A 22,612-nucleotide genomic window follows, 5' to 3' on the forward strand; every position below is an offset into this window, starting at 1 on the left:
CGCTTTCTGTTAAATTCTCAGTAAATCTGTGTGTGCACATTTATTTTGGAATCGGATACTTTTTCAAAATGTTGCCACTGGCCTTGAAGAGGTGGAAGGAGGTACTGCAAACACCGAGTGGTCCTACAGCGATGGAGGGCTGGCCCACAAAGTACCAGAGCTGGCTCCCCTTTGAAGTTTTTCTCTTGAGTGCCACCTAAACCAGGGGCTGCTTTAACCCATGTTAACTGGCAGCAGCCTTACATGGCAGCGTTTGGCCACGCTTGCTCAAATCATCCCCCACATTTGCTCATCAGGAGCTGCAAGGTGCCCCACACGTGTCCTGCACCACCTCCGGGCCAGACAGTGATTTGGCCTAGCCTTCTGTGGAGTGACAGGGAGGCTTCCTTTGGATCACTTCTGCTTTTTTTTTGTGTACAAGCACACCAAGACAGACTGAGCTCGAGGCTGGTGGAACGCCTACCACTTCGTGGCTTGCATTTTCCTTCTCATTTCTTTGTACTCCTCCTGCATATCCAACCGTCAGGTTCTGGTATGGACCAAGTAAAACACTACAGCGAGAAGCTACTAGTGACCAGCTGGAGCATTTCAAAAGATCCATCTTCCCCTACAACAGGAAGGGCAGCCTTGGGCAACGATGGACAAATCGAGCCCAGCACAAGGGAATGTGACTGCGGTAGTGCACGTTGCACGGAGAAATGTGAGCACATCGGCAGCCTCATCATTCAAAGCTGGTTTTGAGGTAGCAGTGAGTGCAAGCAACACAGGCAAGATAAGCACAGGCTGTCTGCCTATTTGGACTGGAGATCTCTCTCTTGCATGTGCTCAGGTATGCTCTCCTTTACCACAATGAATGTTTTACTGCATTTTCTTTATGCCTAAGTAGAGAAACTGTTCATTTTACCCATACCCTACATGCAGCAGGCACAGGGCTCCCAAGCCAACGCAAATCATGGCACTCCGGCACAAGAGGGAACTCCCTCCTGCCTCCAGACGCCTCAGAAAGGCTACATCCTTGCAACCTCCATTTTCAACCCACCCCAAAGAAAGCTCCTGACTTTTTGAATTTTCTATCCATACTGAAAATTCTTATTTCTATACACACGATCAGCTTAGATATATAGTATTTTAAAGATTTTTTTCAGCAAGTGTTTGTCCATTTCCAGTTTCCTGGTCGCCAGCAAAAGCGCTCTGAAAAATTTAGGACCCCGTGTAACCAAGAAAAAGTGTTCATGATCCTGCTGCCAAAAAAGAATGTCCTTATGGGGGTACTACGAAATACCATCTGAAATACTATCAATCATACCATCTGAAGTGTATTATAGCAGATTTTCACATGCGGCTGTTGGAATTAGGCACACACCTTTCAGTTTGGTATTTTTCAGTTCTTAGCCTTAATCTAATTGCTTTAAATACACTCAACTTTCGTTCTGCCAGAAGCATGAGGAACAACTTATAGCAAAGCCTCAAATTTTTAAATCAGTGGGAGTTAAACTCCAAGCCCTAAAAAATTCTAGACCGTATCTTTACCTTAGAAGCAATGTAAAATATTTTTGCCATTGGCACTTTCCACATCTAACATTTTAAAAGCCACTGCAGACGTTCACATCTTCCATTCACAAACTTTTTATTGGGAATCTGTCAGAGATTTGTATTACATAACTCAGCTGGGATAAGTATTTGAGAGCAGTTAATCACTGGGGATATCACACACCCCCCTCTTATGAAATTTACTTAACCAGAGTCAAAAAGCATTTGACCCTTTCCAGATAAATCCTCAGACATGCCTGATGAAGTAATTCAGGTACATATGTGTACATTATAATCCTTTACCAATTTGTGTAGTAAAAACATCCTTGATTTGTTTGCAAGGGCTTGTTAGAATTAATCAAAGTGGTAATTTTGGAGGAAGGCTTTTGAGGATTGTTGAAGCAGAAGGAAAGATTTCAGCCCAGGCATTACCAACAGATCAGCAAGAAGACTGCCAGTGCAAGCCAGGTTTGAAGGAGCCAGCATCAACCACAGTGTTACAGAGAGCGTCTCTGGGCACGCACACAGCCGAGCAGGTGAACAAGAAATTCAAGACACCTTTGGACTACTGCAATATTGATCATTAGAGAAGGAACTTTTGTGGTGATTTTCCTAGTCCACCAAAATGAAACATTTCTGCCCCTCTACTCTGCCCTGGTGAGACCCCACCTGGAGTACTGCGTCCAGTTCTGGAGTCCCCAACACAAGAAGGACATGGACCAGTTGGAAAGGGTCCAGAGGAGGGCCACAAAGATGATTAGAGGGCTGGAGCACCTCTCCTATGAGGACAGGCTGAGAGAGTTGGGGCTGTTCAGCCTGGAGAACAGGAGGCTCCGGGGAGACCTGATAGCGGTCTTCCAATACCTCAAGGGGGCCTACAGGAAAGATGGGGAGAAGCTGTTCAGTAGGGCCTGTTGTGATAGAACAAGGGGTAATGGGTTTAAATTAGAAGGAGGTAGGTTTAGATTAGATATGAGAAAAAAATTTTTTACAATGAGAGTTGTAGAGCACTGGAACAGGTTGCCCAGAGAGGTGGTGGATGCCCCATCCCTGGCAACGTTCAAGGCCAGGCTGGACGAGGCTCTGAGCAACCTGATCTAGTCAGGGATGTCCCTGCTTCTTGCATGGGGGTTGGACTAGATGACCGTTGAAGGTCCCTTCCAACTCTAACTATTCTATGATTCTATGATTCTATAATGGTAATAAAAATACTAATTTCATACAATGCTGGGGTGAAAAGCAATGTCTGGTATTTAAAGACTATGGACTGTTACAGGGAATAATTTAATTATTTTCTTTTATCATTAAAGTCATCTTAATCGTCACAATCAGCCCAAGTCTGCAAAATACCAGGCACTCCTACTCCCTTTCCTCCTCAGATCTGGTGGATAGGTTTGGCCACTGATGCCCTATCCATCAAAGCCAAACTGATCAAAGTGTAGCTCAAGAGAAGGCAAGCCAATGCCAGCCAGGTCAAGCCTGTGCAGCCTACAAATTGGAGAGCAGCTTGATCCATTGGGATATCTTGTTTCACCAGGATTGAGATGCAGGCTCTGATACTCACTTATTTGGATGTGCCACTTAACCTTTCTTAATTTTCTTTGTCTTAACTGTAAAATGGGAATTCTGACATCCCCAAAGCCCTTCTGACATCTATGAGTGACAATGTGTTTTAGCTATAGCTATGGCCATATCACAAAAGCTACGTCTGTGGCTCACTTTGAAACACCAGCCTTCAAAGAAGGGATGTTGCTCTTCCATGTAAGGATTTTTTTTTTTGGTGGTGGTGGTGGTATTTTCACACAGAGGTTTCCCGGTTCTCTGTGCAGCAGTCCATTCTTCTGCATTCACAGATTCAGTAAGAGTATCTCCAGTTTCCAAAATCAAGATATGTCTCTGCAAGACTTGCAGAGGAAGAAGATCTCTAACCTTCAGGCAAGCCTTAAATCATAGTAGAGGGGATCTTGCAAGTTTACAGTACAGTACAAGAGCGCTGGTCATCAGTAGAGGTGTCACAGGGATGCTGGCAATTGCAAGCACTCTAAGCATCAGTAGTACATAACGGATTTCATCCACAGAATTTTTTTTTTTTTAATTTTTCACATTCTTTTTTTTCCCCTTAAAAACTCCATCAAAACAAGTGACACTTTTAGTCCTCCCCTTCATCTGTTTATTTTTGTTTCACATACAAACAAAACTCCCACTAGGAACAGTAAGACAACACACATGAGAATCTAACTTGACTGCAAGATGGATGGATGCAGAGGACAGAACTTCTCTAGTGCAATGGGACTGATGCCTGCCTGGTGATAATTTTGTTTCCTTTCAGTCCATCCCTTTCCATTTGTGCCATCTGGTCTTGCAACCACTTTACCTTTTCCATCCGCAGCAACACAGGTTAATTAATTAAATGCAAAGGAGACATCAACTGGATATGACGGCACAGGTAGCCACATTCCCCCACCTTCTGATCTCTGGACACTCCAGATCGCTGGCAGAAGCCCAGCTGGGAGCCACAGTGCCAGCCCGATGCAGCACTGCTCGCCCCACTGCCACTCTACAGCCATCCTACTCTTACACCACGCTGACTGATTACTGAATATCAACAGAGCTTGCTTAAAAACTCAAGGGCAATCCTTAGTTAGGAGGAACTCACTTTCAATATTGCAAAATCCAGTTTCCAGAGCATTCCTGGACATACCATCGTTCAGGCTGCTACTTCCACAGCTGGTAATTCCCGCTCTTCCCACAACAACCCCCTCTCTGTTTTTACAGCATTTCAGTGAAGAAGAATGAGGAATAATCTCAGCAATTTTGCTGAAACATGAACCTGCGATAGCTAGAGCTACTGAAATAAACGGGGGAAAAGCTGGATGGGAACAGGATTCAAAAAGATTATTTAATTAAAAAAGTAATTTAAAAAAACTGTACCACAATCCACACACAAAGCAAGCTGTTTGCTGAGAGAGGATAAAAGGAAGATAATAGCATTTCCTATGCAACAGATAGGCAAAATGTTCATCTAAAACAACTACCTCATTAGGAAATACAGGGGATATCCTCCGCCCAGAAGAAAAAAAAAAACCCAAACTTACCTACACCCTTTTCACTTTTTCTCTCTCTCCTACATCTTCATTATTATAAACACACTCCCAAAGTGCCAGCCTCAGCGTTTTTACTACTGAAGCAAGTGGGCTCTTCCCTACAAAGACAGTGCTTCAGTCTAACGACGCACTGCGCTCTGAGCATGTGAGCATGGGGGAGGGAAACTTCCATGTTACAACCCATCCATCAACCACTTCTGTAAAGCTCTTTTGTTCCAAGTTCATACTTAGCAACTCAAGGTCAAAACTGATGTTGGAAAATGCAAATCCTAAGTCAACCCAGACTTTCACCCCTCTGTGCCTTCTTGACCTTAAACGCAAACAAGAAACAGCCAAAAATAAATTTTAGCTACAGAATCTACTTATATTAAAATATATATCAAGGAATATAATAAACTTAAAAATTAGTATGGATCAGGTTCTTGATCTACAGTACTTATGATACAGATTAGAAAAAACAAATCTGAGTATATGCATTTAGGATACAATGCTTTTACTACTTTGGTTTTCTTACAGTTTGGACAAAACCAATCAGTTGTTTTCACCTGGTCGGGGCTTTTTATTTATTTTTTGTTGTTGTTGTTGGGGGTTTTGGAGGTTGGTTGGGTTTTTTTGTTTGTTTGTTTTGAGAGAGAGACAGACACACACGCGCACGCGCACACACACGCGCATGCGGTTTGATTGAAAAGACCACAGGGAAAACTAACTGGTTAAAAAAACCCAACCTTTTCCTCTCTGGTAAAAAAACAAAGGAACACGTCTCTATTAGCCTTTGGCTTTAAGAAGTCGTGGGTCAGATGTGGGCAGCCTTAACAAAGAAGAAAAATAGTAGGTATTACAAATAAAAAGCAAGGGCTTCATAGCAGCAGAGAAAACAGGATGTATTCCACAGACTATAACTATTCTCCTTAGAAACACAATAGGGGGGAAAAAAAATAGCTCATTCATTATGTTCAAATACTTAAGGCCAGACTTTTCAGTGAACCCCATTTTTGCAAGGTTCCACAGCAGAAAGCAACAGAGGTGCCAAATACCTGAAATTACAAGCTTATCCAGTGGATATTTCCCAGAGGTGCTGTAACAAAAATCAATTTACATGTACAATGCAAAGACCGTGTAAGACAAGAGAACTCTGACACAAAACCATGATCTAGTATTTAAAGCTCTTCATTTCAGTATGATCTGGTAGTCTTTAGAATAGTCATCTCAAAACTTTTTCAAGTTTTATTCCAAGAGCTTACACATAACATCTTTCATATGGGAAAAGTCCTGCCAAGAGCTTTAAATATAGCTTTTTCGAATGCCAGTTTGGCTTCTTCCATGTGAATTTGGACACTTTAACAAGAGTTTATGAACTTTCATTGGAAAAAAAAAATGAATGTATAATAGTAGTTTGCCATCCGTGTATGTAAGTAATAGGTTATGTAAAATACCAGATAATCCTGCAAGCTAACAAAAACATTTTAAAATAAGTTATTTCTCTCCGATAGCTTTTATTTAGCCCTTAAATCACAAGTTTCATTTAAAGCATTATCACACATGAAAAGTCCTGGCAATTAACTCAGCCTAAAAGGGTGCTTACTTACAGGATGGATAGGAAAATGTGTTTAATTAGCAGCAACTCAGGATATCAAGGGACTACTTTATTTGATCAACTGCTGCTGTGGATGATGAAAAAGGTGTTTCCCATAATTCTCATCAGAGTTCCCTTGCTCGCCCCAAGCAAGACGAAGAACAGAACTGTATCATATCTTTTCTAACCTGCTTAATAAAGTTTCCTTCAACAAGCAAAAAAAAAAAAAAAAAAGGTATTGTATTAATATAACCTAGATCCTAGACAGTTTCCAAAAAACTAGCCAAGAACCTTTGTCAGAATTTCAAAAAGAAGCCACTACTGAAATTCTTAAGCATGAGGAAGGGTTGTTCAGGACTCCTCCTGCAAACACTGAATGCTTTTCACTCTGTAAGAGGCATTGCTGACATTATCTGTAAGGTGAGACACTGGAAACAGCTTCCACTATCTCCACTGGAGATAGTTTCCATCTTTCTGAGATCAAGATTATTACCTTGCCTTTCAGCAGAAGCAGCAGGTGTTTTTATTGAGAGTATTCAAGCTCTTCCAAAGAAGCACTGCAAGGTCAGAAGTTCTCAAGTAAATAATCATAAATAAAAATAAAGAACATTAAAAAAATAAGGGACATTTAAAAAAATAATAATTATAATTTTAAAATATTATTTTTGGCTGCCAGCTTTGTTACTTGATTAACTAACACCCTCCTTTACCCATCCTTTTTCAGGTAAATGTGCTAAGACATTTACCTAAGGCCACAGAGTACCCTGGCTCTCTTGATCAGGTTGTCCATCTTGGGTGCAAATTAGCACTCCTCTTGGACAACCTTCCAGTAAGAAGAGTATATTAGTGTTCCTGCTTATAATGCTTTGACAAGAGGCAATGTGCAAAAACAGAAATACAAGAAATTCCATTTAAACGTAAGGGAAAACTTCTTTACTGTGAAGGCAGTGAAACACTGGCACAGGTTGTCCAGGAAGGTTGTGGATGCTTCATCCTTGGAGATCTTCAAAACCCAACTGGACAATGCCTGAGGCACCCCACTCAAGCTGAGCCTACTCCGAGTAGAGGGTTTGATTATATGGTTGCACCCAGAGAGTAGCAGTCAATGGCTCAATCTCGCAATGGAGATCAGTGATGAGTGGTATTCCATATTGGGACCAGTACTGTTTAATATCTTCATCAGTGACACAGACAAGGGGAACAAGTACACCCTCAGCAAATTTGTGTATGACACCAAGTGAGTGGTGCAGTCAACACACTGGAGGGAAGGGATGCTATCCAGAGGGACTTGTATAAACTTGAGAAGTGGGCCCATGTGAACCTCATGAGGTTCAACAAGGGCAAGGTCCTGCACCCGGGTCAGGACAACAACCAGTATCAATACAGGCTGGGAAATGAAGGAATTGAGAGCAGCCTAGCCAAGGACTTGGAAGTATTGGTGAATGAAAAGGTGGACATGAGAGGTCAATGTGCACTTGCAGCCCAGAAAGCCAGCCGTATCCTGGGCTGTATCAAAAAAGCAGGGCCAGCAGGTGGAGAGAGGTGATTCTCCCCCTCTACTCTCCTGGCCAGAGATCCCACTTGGAGTACTGCGGCCAGCTCTGGAGCCCCCAACAAAAGAAGGACACAGGCCTGTTGGAGCAAGTGCAGAGGAGGGCCACAAAAATGATCGGAGAGCCAGAACACCTCTCCTGTGAGGACAGGCTGAGAGAGCTGGGGCTGTTCAGTCTGGAGAAGAGAAGGCTCCGGAGAGACCTTATAGCAGCTTTTCAATATCTCAAGGGCTTTTATAAGAAAAAATAGAGACTTTTTAATAGGGCTTGTAGTGGTAGGAAAGGGGTAATGGTTTTAAATTAAAAGAGAGTAGATTCAGACTGGATAAAAGGAAAAAAATTTTTACAATGAGGGCGGTGAAGCACTGGAACGGGTTGCCCTCTGGATGTCCCATCCCTGGAAATGTTCAAGGCCAGGTTGGACGGGGCTCTGAGCAACCTGATCTAGTGGAAGATGTCTCTGCTCCTTGCAGTGGGGTTGAGTTCCTTCCAATCCAAACTATTCTGTGATTCTATGATCTCTGGAGATGCTGTCCCACATATGGGATTCTGTGATTTCAATGACCAGGAAAAGAGTGTTTACCCTTTCGGTTGCAAATCTCTCAATACATGATCTTTGGTGACTGCTCCAGCAGACTCAAGAACTTTTCCTTGAAAAGTTTAATTCCATTCAAACTGACACAGTCACAGCTTCAACAACAGCCATGAGGCAGGAGGAGAAATCACAAAAGGTACTGCAGCAAACGGCATGCAGTTCAAGTGTCTTTTATAACACCCTGTAAGTGGAGACTGTGCTCTCCTGTTAACTGAGATCACGCAGGACTGTCAGGCTGGGTGATGAGAAAGGCTCTGGTCACTTCAGCGTTTACCTACAGAGTTCATACTAAAGCCTGCTATTTGGTGGTATCTGCCTTTTACCAGTGAGTCACTTTTCCATTTTGCTATTTCTGTTAAATGCTCAGATATTCTGGGGGTCTCCCTGGTAAGTTCAAACTTCTACTAGAAATATACCCACGCTTTCATTTGCGTTTGGAATTAAGTTTATCCACATTTTATTTTTATAAGCCACTAATAATAATCTAAGTTAGAAATACTGCACGTGCATAGACATAACTAGGGATAAAGCCAACGGAGCACAAATGTGCCACGCTGACAGGAGCTCAGATGAAGACAAGCTTTCGTCTATCGTGACCTAATTCATTTTTCTACCAGTTGCACTACACAATGCATTTAAATCATTTAAATATTTGATGTGTTAACCTGCAGCACATTATCTCTATGTACAATCCTAAATCACCCACTCTTCATCCTACCCTTTACAAGCTGTAGCTATTCCAGACTGCAGCCAGTTTCACAATTTGCCAGCAAGGTTACTAAAAATAACGAAAAGGGTTTGTAAGGAAAAAGCTACTGTATTTTGTGTGTTGGGATAAGGGGTGGGAGAGGAAAGCATGCTCTGTTAGAGCAACAGGGTCAAAACAACACATCTTGAAGAGCACATACCATGCTCTTCAGAGGGAACATCAGAAATTACAGAATTCGAGCCAAACTCAGCAATGAGTGGGAGCAGGCAAGATAATAAGTACTGCAGATGGTTTTGGTCTTCATTACCATCAAGTAGACACAATGTCTCTGTAACAGATATGGAACAAACAGAGGCTTTTCTAATATCATAAACTGAAAAACACCAAGAGCTCTATGTTTTTGTGGCATTCTTTGCCTCAGGCAAGCACTCCGTGAATTTCTAATTACCTGCTCTTCCTCTAGACCACAGGAAGGCCCATAACTATTGCGAAACTTTGGGTTCTTCAACACAGATCCTTTTAAACCACACGTAATTAAATTGCCATCTTCCAGCTTGACTTGTATGTGTTAAGACTAGACTCTCTCGGGGCAAAGAGCCTTATGCTCACAGTTACATCTGTATTGCGGCTGTGCTAAATAAGCTTTCTAATGCTTTGAGGAAATTTGTGATCACAAGTGCAACGACAACCTTCCTTCAGGATAAGCAAGCACAGCCTCCCTCCTCCCCATGCAGGGGACTCCTTGCTGAAGGGCAGCCCCGTCCGACTGCTGACCACCAGGACAAGGCAGGGCAAGGGAACGGGCCCACCCTCATCTAATTTTCTCCAGCCTTCCTATCTTTCCTGAGCTTAAAGATCACAATTATAGAGTACAATTCCATCTATTTTACAATATAGTCATTGTACAATTATAACTGCAACTGTAAATTCAAAATCCACTCTAATAATCTATTTACATTTAAGCCACCCTTATGAAGATCATGCCTGGCTCCTCAGGTTGAAGCAAAGCCCTACCCGGGATTTCGGTCAGCATGGAGGCAGAGCCACTTTGGCACACGTTGCACATGCAGGGCCGAGCCCAGCTGCAACCTGACGGGGTCAGGGCCCCCCCGCCCAACCTCCGCGGGACTCCTCCCCGCGGGGCTCAGGCTGTCCCAGCCTGCCCAACAGGACCGCACACATTCCCCACTACGAGGGCAGCTGCCAGAGATAGGAGGAAGGGTGTTGGTCCCGTGGAGATCAGCTGCTGTACCAGTTTCCTGTATCTTGCCTTCCATCAAGCTCCCAAACACAACTGGTACAAAACCCTGCTATTCCCTCATTATCGCTCTTCTGTTTCCTAGCCTAACTGTTCCTTACGCCGTGCATTCAGCCGTGCAAACTGACTTTTTATGATAAATATGCTTCCACCTTGTAATACCCTTGGTCTTATATCAAGTACTATTAAAAAAATAATACATCTAGCAGGAATAACCACACAGCAACTACCTTTTATTTAACTAGAACAAGGAAATAGTTTAATTAACAAGTTTTAGAAAACTGCATCTATACTAACACACCAAGGCATATTATGAACATTACATTATTTTTATTCTCTTTCTCCCTCATACCACATGTAGAACAAACTCATTAAGTTCTATCTCCTGTTTAAGATGTTAAAATTCACAATACAGGGCCTCTAACTTTCCAACACCAAAAATCAAAATAGTATAAAGGAGACTATAACTATATACTTCATTTTCAGAATTTCTTGGATCATTCAAAATTTGAGAAACAAGGATTTTATTTACATTGTGTCCCGAATAAGTGGGGTGGGGGGTGGATCTTGCTGTGTAATCAATCAAGCTTCGCTCATTTGCTATCTTTCTTCTAAACTGAAAACCAAGTATCACAGCCGAAAGAAAAGGGAACTTTTTAGATAAGTTTTGTAAGAGGTTGTTCCCATTTCATAGTAGTTGGCAGCTTTTTTGCAATTCAAAGTGTTTTAAGCGTCTCTAGGGACAACGTGGCTAACAACATTTTGAGGTTTTCTTTTTAACATTTACAGATCCTGCATTAGCCAAACATGCCTTGGTTTTTCAAGCCACTCTAGCAGATTCAGCTACTCAGCATCCACCAGATACCGCATAGGAAGGGAAAGGCAACACTGCGCTCTTGGGAGCTCTTTCCTCCCCTGCAACAGGAACAAAAGGTGCCAGGAGAGATAACCCATAAAGCAGCACTCTCGGGTCCTGCTGAGCTTCCCGTAAGCAAACTCCGTCTGTTGCCAAAAGCCAAAACTCGCCAAAGTAGAAAACAGAAGGCAGATGTCCATTTGCCAGGAGAAAGACTAAGCTTGCTTTCTTACTCAAACCCATGCTGTTGAGAAAGCTTACCAATGTAACAACCAGACACAGAAGAATATATGTAAGCCAGCGAACGACAATATTTATCCCACTGCTTAAAAGCTGCTGAAAGCTCTTCTCTAGCCAGCGTTTTGATACTAAAAAGGAAAAAAAAAATTGGGAGGGGCAAGGAGAAAGAGGAGCATTCAAGTACAATATATTACCATTTAGAACATTCTGGAGAAGTCTCTTGTTTTTATTTTCTACTTGGCCTTCCAGCCAGAAAAAAAAAAATAGAATAAAAAACCACCACTGTCACTATTACTCAGTATGGTTGAAATATCTACTTTATCAGTTTTCCATTATGATTTACATTAGTGTTTATTGCTAGTAGAAACATTAAGTGGCTCAATTCTTCAGACAGCACCCATAGTTTCAATTTACTTCAGGAGGCATCTGTTATAGTCCTAATCTCTGAAAAGTAGGAGCTAAGTTAATTAAAAAATTACAATCTTAGATTAATCAAAATTTGCTTAGTTAGACTACAGCCTTATTACAGTAAAAGAAATATCCAATCAACTAACTTAACAGATCTACTGGTTGTCAGGATGTTAAATTTCAGATTAAAACAGAGCTGCTGCTCACACGTAGATTAGGGAAATTAAACCTACTAAAACATTAAAATGTCCTCTAAGTTCCAAAGTTATAAGAACTCAGCCATAGATATGCATGAAAGTTAATTCCTTTGAGTTTTTTTTTGTTTCAAGAAATACCTGGATACTCTCACTTCCCCTGCTGTAATGGTGTAAATGGTTTTGCTCTCAATTTATACTCCTATAGCAGAGCAATAGACATCTCCAGGTTTGGAAGGGAAGCATTAAAATGAGCAAAGAGACATATTCGGGCAGGATTAAGACTGTTACTGCGGTGGTATCCACAGTGCCGCAAGCCCAGCTGGGAAGGCCTTACACTGGGGCTAGCACCAAGGGGTATGGAACGGAGGGGTGAGAAGGGGTTGTCACGAGAAAGCCAGAAGCTCCATCAAATTTCACCCTTTCCTGCCTCTGCCTCCCATCCCCTCCATCCTCCCAAATCCTACCAGCTCTCAGGCATGCAGAGTGCGCTGTGTTTGAGGAAGGGGAGATGCCCAAGGTCAGTTTTATCAGCACAACACGGGTGGCGAGGTGCAGAGCGGACGTTGAAACTGTCACCCTCCAGAGCAGGCAGGCCTGGAGATGGAGAGGCAGCTCAGAGCATCCCTGGGGTGGGGAGCCTAAACTACTAAAGAAAAGGAGGAAGAGAAGAAGGAGGAAAAAAAAATAATCAGGCCTTAACCTAAAAAGCATGTAGACCAGTGGCTCCAGCAGGGAAATGACAAAGAGGAGTTAATGGCCAAGCAATTCCTTGGCACTGGCTCTCACTGCAGGCGTAGTTACCCTGCCTCCAGACAACACCGTGAGGTAAGGTCAACCACCTTCAGTAGGACCTGAAACATTCATATTCTAACTACTCGTAGTTCTCAGAGGGCAACGAAATCTCATATGTACAATGCTGATTAAAGGACAAGAGGCCAATAAGTAAATAAATAAACCCAACCTAACATGAAACACCATAATTCACAAATGACAAAGAAAATAAAAAACATGACAGCCTGAAGCCAGAAGAAGCCCTGCCCAACCGAAACACAGTACGATATAACTACAAACAACTCGCAAAGTCCACCCACGTTAATCTCTGCTTATCGCACAAGTAGAAAGATATTTTCTTCTCGTCTCTTAAGTGGCATGTCATCCAGGCTCTCCGGAGACTGCCATCCAACCAGCAGGTTTCCTATCAAACCTACAGGCAAGAACAACATTTAATTACCATGTTTAATTGATCTTGTTAACTGTTAGGGTGGACAGCTTTGATCTCGCCTGCTGATAGCTGGTTTACGACTACAAAAGAAACTGGGACTTTGCATAATTGCCAAGCCTTCAATGTGCATTTTTTAATTCCTTCTGTTTCTCAGTCTCCCTTTCTGTTTGTGCTGCACTAACGCTCCTGACAACAGGAACCAAAGTACATGCCCTCGTTTATCCTGTCATTTATTTAAAGATGCAGGGGGAAAAAAAGAAAGATAAGGAAAGGGAAATTGCCCCTCCTTCACACAGAAATACAGAAAAAGGCCAGGAATTACCATAGCGAATCTGGCCTTGGCAACATTACACGCAGCATCCCAGGGCTGATGGCAGCCAGCACCGAACGCTTCGGAGGAGGGCGCAGGAATCACTAAGGACATGTAGGATAATCTGCTCCCCATCCCCCTTGAAAGCCTCATCCGAATCTCCACTAGTTAGAGGCTGGTTTAAATTCCAGGATGGAGGTTTTGAGGAATTTCAGTGGCTTTCCACTGTGTTGTTTTATGTTTGTTAATAGGTTCCAAAAAAATGGCCAAAAAAATGCCTCTTCTACAGGAACGTCCTATTAGCAGCTTAGGAGAAAAGCCCACAAGACCAAGATTACTAGCTCGCGCTCAACCAAGCTGAGACTATGCCAATGCTAATAGGAAGAGAAACTTCTGAGGACATTTTATTGTACCCTAAAATATCTAGGAACCTTCAAAATAGATCCTAATTAAAAACAATGAAATACAAATATGTTTAGTTCATTAACTACCTCTCCTAAACACCATTTTCCTGAATGATCAAGCCAGTCATGAGATCTATGGAAATAAATGTTCATAGGTGGTGTATAATAGGTTCTGAGCAATGTACAAAGCAGCTCTACATTTCAGCCAAAGAGTGTCAACTGTTTTCAAAACAGCAAGCCAAACCCTCATCAGACTGAATTCAGCTGGAGCTTTGCCACTCAGCAGGACAGCGACTTGGCCCACCGTCCCCATGGGAAATCTTTTTCTAACTCAGACTTTCTTCCTGCTTATTTCAAACGAAATCTCCTCTGGATCAGGTTGAATTTCCACAGATAATTAGTCTTGCACTAGCTAAATAAAACAAGAGTTATATTGCTTCTTTCCAGCAATCTGAATAATTACAACGGGGTAAAAGAGAAAATTTCTTCTTCTTCTTTTTTTTTTTTTTTCCTAGGGGAAGTTAGCAATTAACAGTTTAACATGGTTTGAACTTTCCTGCTGAATCTTCATAACACGCAGCAGCAGAGAGGAGAAATGCACCATTGTGCTCAGTCATCTGAAGCATCTGTAGAGTATCATAGCTGAACTGTGGCTCCCAAATATTGAGAATTTTCCCCTGGAAAGTCAGTCCTTTCTCACCAAAGCTTCCTCAAGAGCACATAATGGTTTTGGTGGTTGGTTTTGGGTTTCTTAGGGGGTTGGTCTGGGTCTTTTTTCTGGTTGTGGTGGGGTGTGCTTTGTTTAGTTTTGGGTTTTTTTCCTAAACCTTTTTCTAAAGAAGGTTTCTTCTTGTTATTACAAGATGACAGATATCTTGTATGCTCCTTCCTTACACCACAAGATACAGAAAGCCCAAAAAGTCCGTCAGCCCATTCATCTCCTGCCTGCTGCTGATACTGTCTTGAATAATGCTCACTTTTGGTGGCTAGGGATGGAGGAGGGGTTTCCCTAGGAATAAGCTGAATAAAGCTTCCTGTTCGGCTAAAGCAGGAAATGTGCTCCAGGACTGCCTTGCACACAAAGAGTGGAAAATACTTACTAAACAAAACAGCAGGAGATGAAGTGTAAACTGGATTGTCCTTACATCACGCAGACAAATAGACAGCCATACTCCCCATCCCCACAGCTCTCTCTCATTACGGTGCTTAAACTTGAAAAAAATCCATACATATGTATATACGTTCTGCATGAACATCAAATGATTATGCTGTGCCTTCAAAACCAAACACTAAACAATTTTAAACAACAACAACAACGCTAATCCCTCCCACAGGATTAGTTTCTTCTTGTTAGAATAGGAGACACAACTGGCCAAACCCCGTCCTACTACTGGAGAAACTGAACCAGAAGTTGTCATTAGGTTAACCTCAAAACATCTCTTCAGAAAGACTAAAAATAAACAGCATAGAAGATGGAAGGGACAGCCTTCCAGTCTGTCGAGCTATTAGGGTTCACAGAAAAGAACAGCAATATTAGAATCATAGAATAGTTTGGGTTGGAAGGGACCTTCAAAGGTCATCTAGTCCAAGCCCCCTGCAAGGAGCAGGGACATCTCCAGCTACATCAGGTTGCTCAGAGCCTCATCCAGGCTGGCCTTTTTGCTTGAGTATCTGCAGATGGTAGAAGACAAATATTAACGGAAAGAATGTCTTCATGCTCTGTGAAAACAATGACTGTTTAAGGCCCCACAGCGTTTCCCAAGAGCTGGCCTTGTAATTCACACAAGATTTCTCTGCTGCCACCATATGCCTTTTGATGAGCTCTGATCACTTCAAAGAGGCACTTGTCCTCACTCACCCACCCTGATGTTTAGGAACTGAAAGTTATGAAAACTACATCACCTAATGGTAGGTCATCACCTAGTGCTAGGTGCATGCTGCACAACAAAACATCACACAAATCGGCAACGCACACAAGCCTAATGAAAACCTGATGAAAGACTGTTTTTAAAAAAAAGTACTGAATCTAATTAACTCCCTAGAGGTGGCTAGTGCAGTTAAACTAAGGTCATGAGTACTGCACTCTGCACTTGAATTTCATAAACCACCTTGAGCCATTACTGCCTCCCACCACCATGAGTCATAAAACCAGTCATGTGCCCCATAGGGACATGTCTCATCATATTCTGATGTCCCTTCTCATGGCACAACACCCTGCTCATCATGCAAAGCTCAACTACGTGTCAGGAAAGAATTTTACTAAATGGGCTTAAAAATATCCTTGTGCTGAAGCAGAGTCAGGCACAAGTTCCGCAGTTGGGAGACATAAAGAGAAGCCTCTCTACCACCGCAGATGGAAAGTTCAAGACAGCCAAACCAAAACAGAGAGATTAAATAGTCCAATGAACCCCATCATCAGTAGTGAACCCTGGAAAAAGCAACCATCACTAAGATCTCATAAAGCTGCAAGCTACCTTTGATATCCTGAAGTACATGAAACTAAACTCTCCAAGCGCGTGCGGGACACAGATACAAAACCCTTGGAAAGCAGGTCTCCCAACTGAAGGGCATGGCAGAAGGCCAGCCACTCTAGGTAGATGAGGAAGTCTCCCCCTTGCAAGGGTTGCAAAGACATGGCCCCTGCTGCAGCACAGCACATCATTGACCAGTTTGCCGCATCAGAAAGTTCTTTCGCATGTGGTGCAATGAATGGATGTGCTTGAACTAATGCGTTTGCTAGAGGATACCAACAGTGTGTAACAGAAGAGGAAGAGCAGAGATCATTTAAGACACATTTACCTACTAATACTCCAATATGCACATCTAGGAGCATATGGATCCTACACACACTGACACAAGGACGCACCGTACAGCCAGACAGGCAAGCACAGTCCATGGCCGTAAAGAACCAGTGACTGAAGACAAAGGGCTTTGTTCTGCCTGCTTTCCCTCCTTCACACCCCCACCCATGCTCAGTGAGGAACAAACACAAAGCGACCCCTGTTATCTGAAGGATGCTACATGGAAACCTTGCTTTGAAACAAAATGATGATAGTACACAGAAGAAAAACCCCTCACAACTTCAAAGTATGTACTTTCCCAAGCACCAGGGACATACATAGCGTAGCTTATACCAGCTGCCAGTCTGCAGCTACTTCCCAAGAAGTGGTTGTGACCCAGACTTGAAGTTTGATAGTCCTCTTCTGGTCCTTCCCAGATAAGATCTTGCTGGGATCACAGAAGTCACCCTGGGACCTTCACTTCCAAGAGGAAATTATTGTCTGGGCCCCACAAAGAGAACAAAAGCCATTTAGTCAAGCAGAAATTACCCATGATTCGAAAAGCAGGTGTACAATGTCCCATTCCCTCATCCTGAAAGCCAGAGCAAAATACTTAAGTCATCTGATGCAACGTCATACTGCATCTGCTGCGCACCACAGGAGATACAGTAGTCTACAATGTTTTCCCCACAAGAAAAAGTTTAGGAGCAATAAGCATCTAGTAAATAGGAAAGCAATTAAATTTGTTTACAATCCTTGTTGTTCTTACAGTCCCACACTACCAAACAGCTTTCTCCATGAAGCTGCTGGATCTTCAAAAATAGGGAAAAAAAAAATCCCCCTTGTCGTTTTTCCCCGCAAAGCCAGCACTATTAAACCATTCTCTTTGTTTTGCAGATATTTCCCTTCAATGTCAGCAACAAAGTTAAAGTTGCAGACAAGCCTCGACGGCTGGCATTGTAGAAACTGTCATGATGCTAACTATAACTGAGCAACCTGCCTGATGTCCTTGGCCAGACCGCAATACATAGAAAGCATATAAGAAGAGAGTCGACGTGTCTTTATGCACAACTTCACGTCAGTATGCTCAGCCTACACATCAGCTCCTTGCGGCCAATACGCAAATAAAATCATCTTCCTTTACAAGAAGGCCGTATTTAATAAAATTAAATATATATATTTTAGGAAGAAATAATCAATAATTCTCATTTACTTTAATAAATGAGATCTTTGAAAAGTAAATACTAGCAGCAGCAATGCAGTTGTTAAATAGCAAAAATAAATTTCACAGCAGAAACGCCGTTTACTAAAGAATTTAAAATCAAATGGAGAAAGCCAAACATAAGGACTGCGTTCAGTTTTGGGAATTGCAATGACAAGAGCAAAGACCAGCAAATTAAAAGCAATAACAGGCTTAGCTCAAAGAACTGTGTTGTAATAAAAAAAAAAAAAAAGTAGTAAACACGCAACTTGTGCAAAGCGATGACCCAGGGAGAGCGCAATAACTAGACATCTGACACACGTAAGATGTCAGGGTTTGCACAGTGCAGCACTGTGCACCTCGCTTCACCCTTCCCTTTAGCTGTGTTGCGTCAGTGTGCAGTAATAATTAGCTCCCTATTTAAAATAAAGATAAATAAACGCTGTTGCCTATCAGGGCAACAATGTATTATATCCCCATACTGCAGGTGTCCCCAGTACCCAAACATTCTCCTGCCAAGCCTGACGGCACCACGCCGTGACAAACTAATATAACTATATTGGCAGAAAGAGATATACCTATCTTGGTGAGGAAGAAAAGCTCCTTAAGTTTGTCCAGCAGTTACAAAGCACTGAAAAAGTCCAACTGGTTATTGCAGGGATTTAGCCTAACACTTACAAACCACAGAAATAGCCTTTTGGTGAGGGTGACGATGGTTTCCTCCTTTGGAGGAACCGCATACTGAGGTATACCATAAAGAGTAATTCTGCAGTCAAAGGAGTTAAGTGACCCATACAGGGTTCGTACTCTTTGAACCTTCTCTGTGAAGGGCCTTCCTTATCAATTTTGGTCACAAGTATGGCAGATGCAAAGCAGGCTCCCTACTTTCATTTACAAGAAAGCTCTCGGTGGTCCCCGGGCAGCGATGCTATCTAGGCTAGGCTTATACCTCACGTAGCTGCCACAGAAGTTGCAACACAGTTCTTGGGATTCCTGAACGTTTCCAGCACATTGAGAAAGCTCAGGCAGTGTTGCAAGCCATCTTTCATTTAAGTCTGTGGGGAGCTAGCACGAATGAAACTCCGTGTGGCAGATACAATTTTTACAGGATCCCGTCTCCAGAGCTGGAGAAACTTTTCCTAGAGCTCTGCATAGCGGCACAGTTAGTGGCTTCTAAGGACCAGTTTACAGAAACTTGAGCAGAAGCTCCCCAGACGCCACTACTTAGGAATCCGGGGGCGAATCTGGATCTTACTGCCGGTGCTCTGCATGGAGTTGCAAACACACACTTGGGATCAGTTCTGTGCGCAGAACAGAAGCTGGGGAGAAGCCGGAGACACAAAACCAGCCGCAAAGCTTATCCCTGTTTCTATTTACCGAGGTCTTCCCATGCCCGTACAAAAGAATTAATCAGGCATGCGGGCTGAACTGTCGGCAGCCCGGCCGATCCGAAAGTCCAGCGCACACCCGGCACAAACAGACAAACCAACCCACCCGGCCCTCCCTGGGGATCACCTCGCTACCCGCTTCGTCCCCCCGCAAAAAAAAAAAAAACCCTCCCCGCGCTGGAAGCGCTGACAGCCGGCCGCTCCTCCCCGCCCCGGCCAGCCTCTCCCCGCTGAAGCGAGATTTCTGCCAGGGAAGGCGGACACCCCCTCTGCAGCCGGGGCCCGGACTCAGCCTAGGGCCGGGGGTCGGCAGGAGGGGGACGGGCAGCGCCGCGGCCAGCGGCGGGGCCCCGGGAGGAGCCGCCACCCGAACGCGGGAAGGGCGAGTGGGGGCGCGGGGGGAGCTGAAGTTTCCCTCTTTTAAACAAATACATAAAGCCTGCCGCGCACACCGCCCCGCCACCCGAGTGTGTGTCCCCCACCCCACCGCCCTCGCCCCGGGCCCGGGTCACACTCACGGATCTTGACTTTGCGGTGGTCGAGGCGGGCAAGGAGCGCTTCCAGGGCGCCGAGGCGGCGCTGGAGCCGGGCGTTGCGGTGGCAGAGGGAGTCCGCCTCGCTGAGGATCCCGCCGAAGATGTCGCCGGCGCAGCGGGAGAGGTCGGAGAGCTGCATCAGCAGCGAGACCAGGGCGTACGAGCTGACCTGCTCCAGCGCCCCGAAGAGCGGCACCGCGCCTCGGCGGCGCCCGCCGCCCCCCGCCGCCCCGCCGTGCTCCCTGGGCGCCGGGCCGCCCCGCTCCGCGCCCTCCCCGCCGGCCTCCTCCAACCTGCACAGCTTCAGCGGCTCCAGGGTCCGCAAGGGGAACGGCATCGCGGCCGGGGAGGGGGGAAGGAGGAGGGCAGCGCAGGGCACGGTGGCGGGGCTGGATGCGGTGGGGGGGGGGGGACACACGGAGAAGCTAGGCGTCCCCGGCGCGAAAAGTCTTCATCGGCACAGCGGCCGCAGTGACAAAAGTTCAGAAAGAGGAGAGGGAGGGAGGGAGGAGAACAACAACAAATGAATAGGGGCGGGCGGGCTACGCGCTCCGGGGCCGGGGGGGAGCCGCTGCTGCCGCCGCCTCGGCGGAGGGGGAGCCCCGCACGGCGCCCATGTGCGGGAGCGGCCCCGAGGGGAGGGGAGCAGGGAGGGGAGGGGAAGGGAGAGGAGGGGAGAGGGGCGGCCGCAACAGCACGGCGAGTGCGGGGAGAGCCCGCCGCGCTGCCCGGCGGCCGGGAGAGAGGAAAGAGCCTGGGTTTCTGTCCCCGAAGTGGAGATTGAGGTGGGAAGGAAGTGCGGGAGGAGGGCTGAGGCGCCCTGGATGCGGCCACAAAGGAGGAAAGGCAGCCGGGAGGGGGGGAGGAGGAGGAGAAGGAGGAAGGGAGAGAAAAGCCCGGAGCAGCCCCACCTGGGGAACCCCGCGCTGTTGCAGGCACTTTTCTCAACGCACCAAACTCCCAACCCGGAAAGCGAGAGCTGGAAAGAGAGGAGGAGAGAGGGGAGGGAAAGGAAAAAAAAAAAAAAAAGCCTCCACGAACCTGGGAAAAGAAAAACAGGCCGCCGCCTACCTGCGGCTCCCCGAACTGGAGCCGCTGCCAGAGCCTCACACTCCCTGGCCAGCCGGCAGCCGAGGTGGCCGCTGCCGCCTGGCCCCGGGACGCTCCCCAGGGGGACGCCGGCCCCCTCCGGCCCCTGTCCGGCGCAGGGCACTGCTGGCGTCCCGCCACAGCCTCTTCCCCTGCCTTGTCCAGGATGCTGCTCGAAGGCAGGGGAGGGGGAACAGCCTGCCTGGGAAACACTAGTGGAGGAGCAAGCGGAGCTGTAGTCGTTGTCTGTAGTTAATTTTTAGTAAGGTTGACACCAAGGCGGGAAAAGCAAAGTCTGGACCAGGCGGCATGACACAGAATCATAGAATCGTTAAGGTTGGAAGGGACCTTTAAAGGCCATCTAGTCCAATCCCCCTGCAAGGAGCAGGGACATCTCCAACCAGATCAGGTTGTTCAGAGCCCCATCCAACCTGGCCTTGAATGTTTCCAGGGATGGGGCGTGCACTGACTCTCTGGGCAACCTGTGCCAGTGTTCTACCACCCTCACTGTAAAAACTTTTTCCTTATGTCCAGTCTGAATCTACCTCCCTCTATTTAAAAATCGAGCACTGCACCACCAAACATCGCCCCAGCACGTGATTCTGGTATGGACTGAGGGCAGGTTCAAGCCTTGGAAGCCCCTGCAAGACACAATCAGCTCCTCATCGGGATGACCGCTCTCATGGGCTATTCCCCGCAGAACCAATTTAGTCTGCTAGCAACTGTCAGCAGCTGCTGCTTAATTTTAATGAGACAATGCCCTGCCGGCTCCAGGCTCCTGCTGTATAATAAAGAGAGGAACCCAATCTTGCTCTTCTTGCGGAAAAGGGCCCTGGGGAAAAGTGGTTGTATGGTCCCTTCCTGCCCCATAGCCTGCTCCAGCTCCCTCTGCAGCTAATGAGTCTACATGATGAAAGAAAGAGAACCAGCTGGATGAGGAAGGGTCTAGGGACAGATCCGCTGTGCCCTGCCATTAGCATCTTGGGGCCGCATAATTTATAACAAAATATTCTACATCATAGTAGTTCTTATATGTACTTTTAGCCTTGGTTTCTTAAGGGAAATGTGAAGAAAATGGTTTGACCAGTAGTGAAGGATGGAGGATTTTGGGAGCAAGGCCACAGGCAATGGCATGCAAACCAAAGACGCAGTGGCACGTACAAGAGTTAAGGTCTACAGGAAACACATTTAGGGATGATGTTCACACACAAAAATTATAAGTCATTCATTCTTCTCATATATTAAGCTAAAAAAGGCTTTCGTCTTCAAGTTTTCCTTGGGAGAAAAAAAAAGGCAATGTAGTGTTAAAAAAAATAAAGAACAAGCCCACCTTTCTTCAGACCTCGGTCCAAACAGGTTACCAGTGGATAACTTTGCAACTTGGAGTGCTTCCACTGGTCTTCTGTTACAGACGGTACCACAGAGTGCACATGTGCAATATTTGTAGCAACTGATTAGAAGAGCATGGTGCAAACAGGCTAAATGGTGGTTTAATCAGGGGTTTAAGCGCATAAGGAATCCTAAGCAATAGTCTTGCGACGGGGAAGCTGTCAGGATTGATTAACAGAGGATGGAAAGCAGTCATTCTCTCATATTGAATTCTTCTGGTTTTATTTTGGGACATAATGTCTTCATTAGTTCTTCGACATGTTTGTTTGG

General features: G+C 45.0%; 1 protein-coding gene across 1 annotated transcript in view; it reads right to left on the reverse strand.

Annotated features, from left to right (window-relative positions):
- Positions 1-20,201, reverse strand: part of NHSL1 (NHS like 1) — a 180,210-nt gene extending 160,009 nt beyond the window's left edge. Inside the window, exon 1 of the mRNA XM_086745732.1 lies at positions 19,847-20,201. Within this exon, the coding sequence (XP_086601858.1) occupies positions 19,847-20,201 (355 nt within the window). The remainder of the gene's footprint in view (positions 1-19,846) is intronic.
- Positions 20,202-22,612: the final 2,411 nt, after the last annotated feature.

The sequence above is a fragment of the Chlamydotis macqueenii genome, chromosome 3 (genome assembly GCF_036417535.1).
Source record: "Chlamydotis macqueenii isolate bChlMac1 chromosome 3, bChlMac1.mat, whole genome shotgun sequence".
NCBI classification, from domain to species: domain Eukaryota; kingdom Metazoa; phylum Chordata; class Aves; order Otidiformes; family Otididae; genus Chlamydotis; species Chlamydotis macqueenii.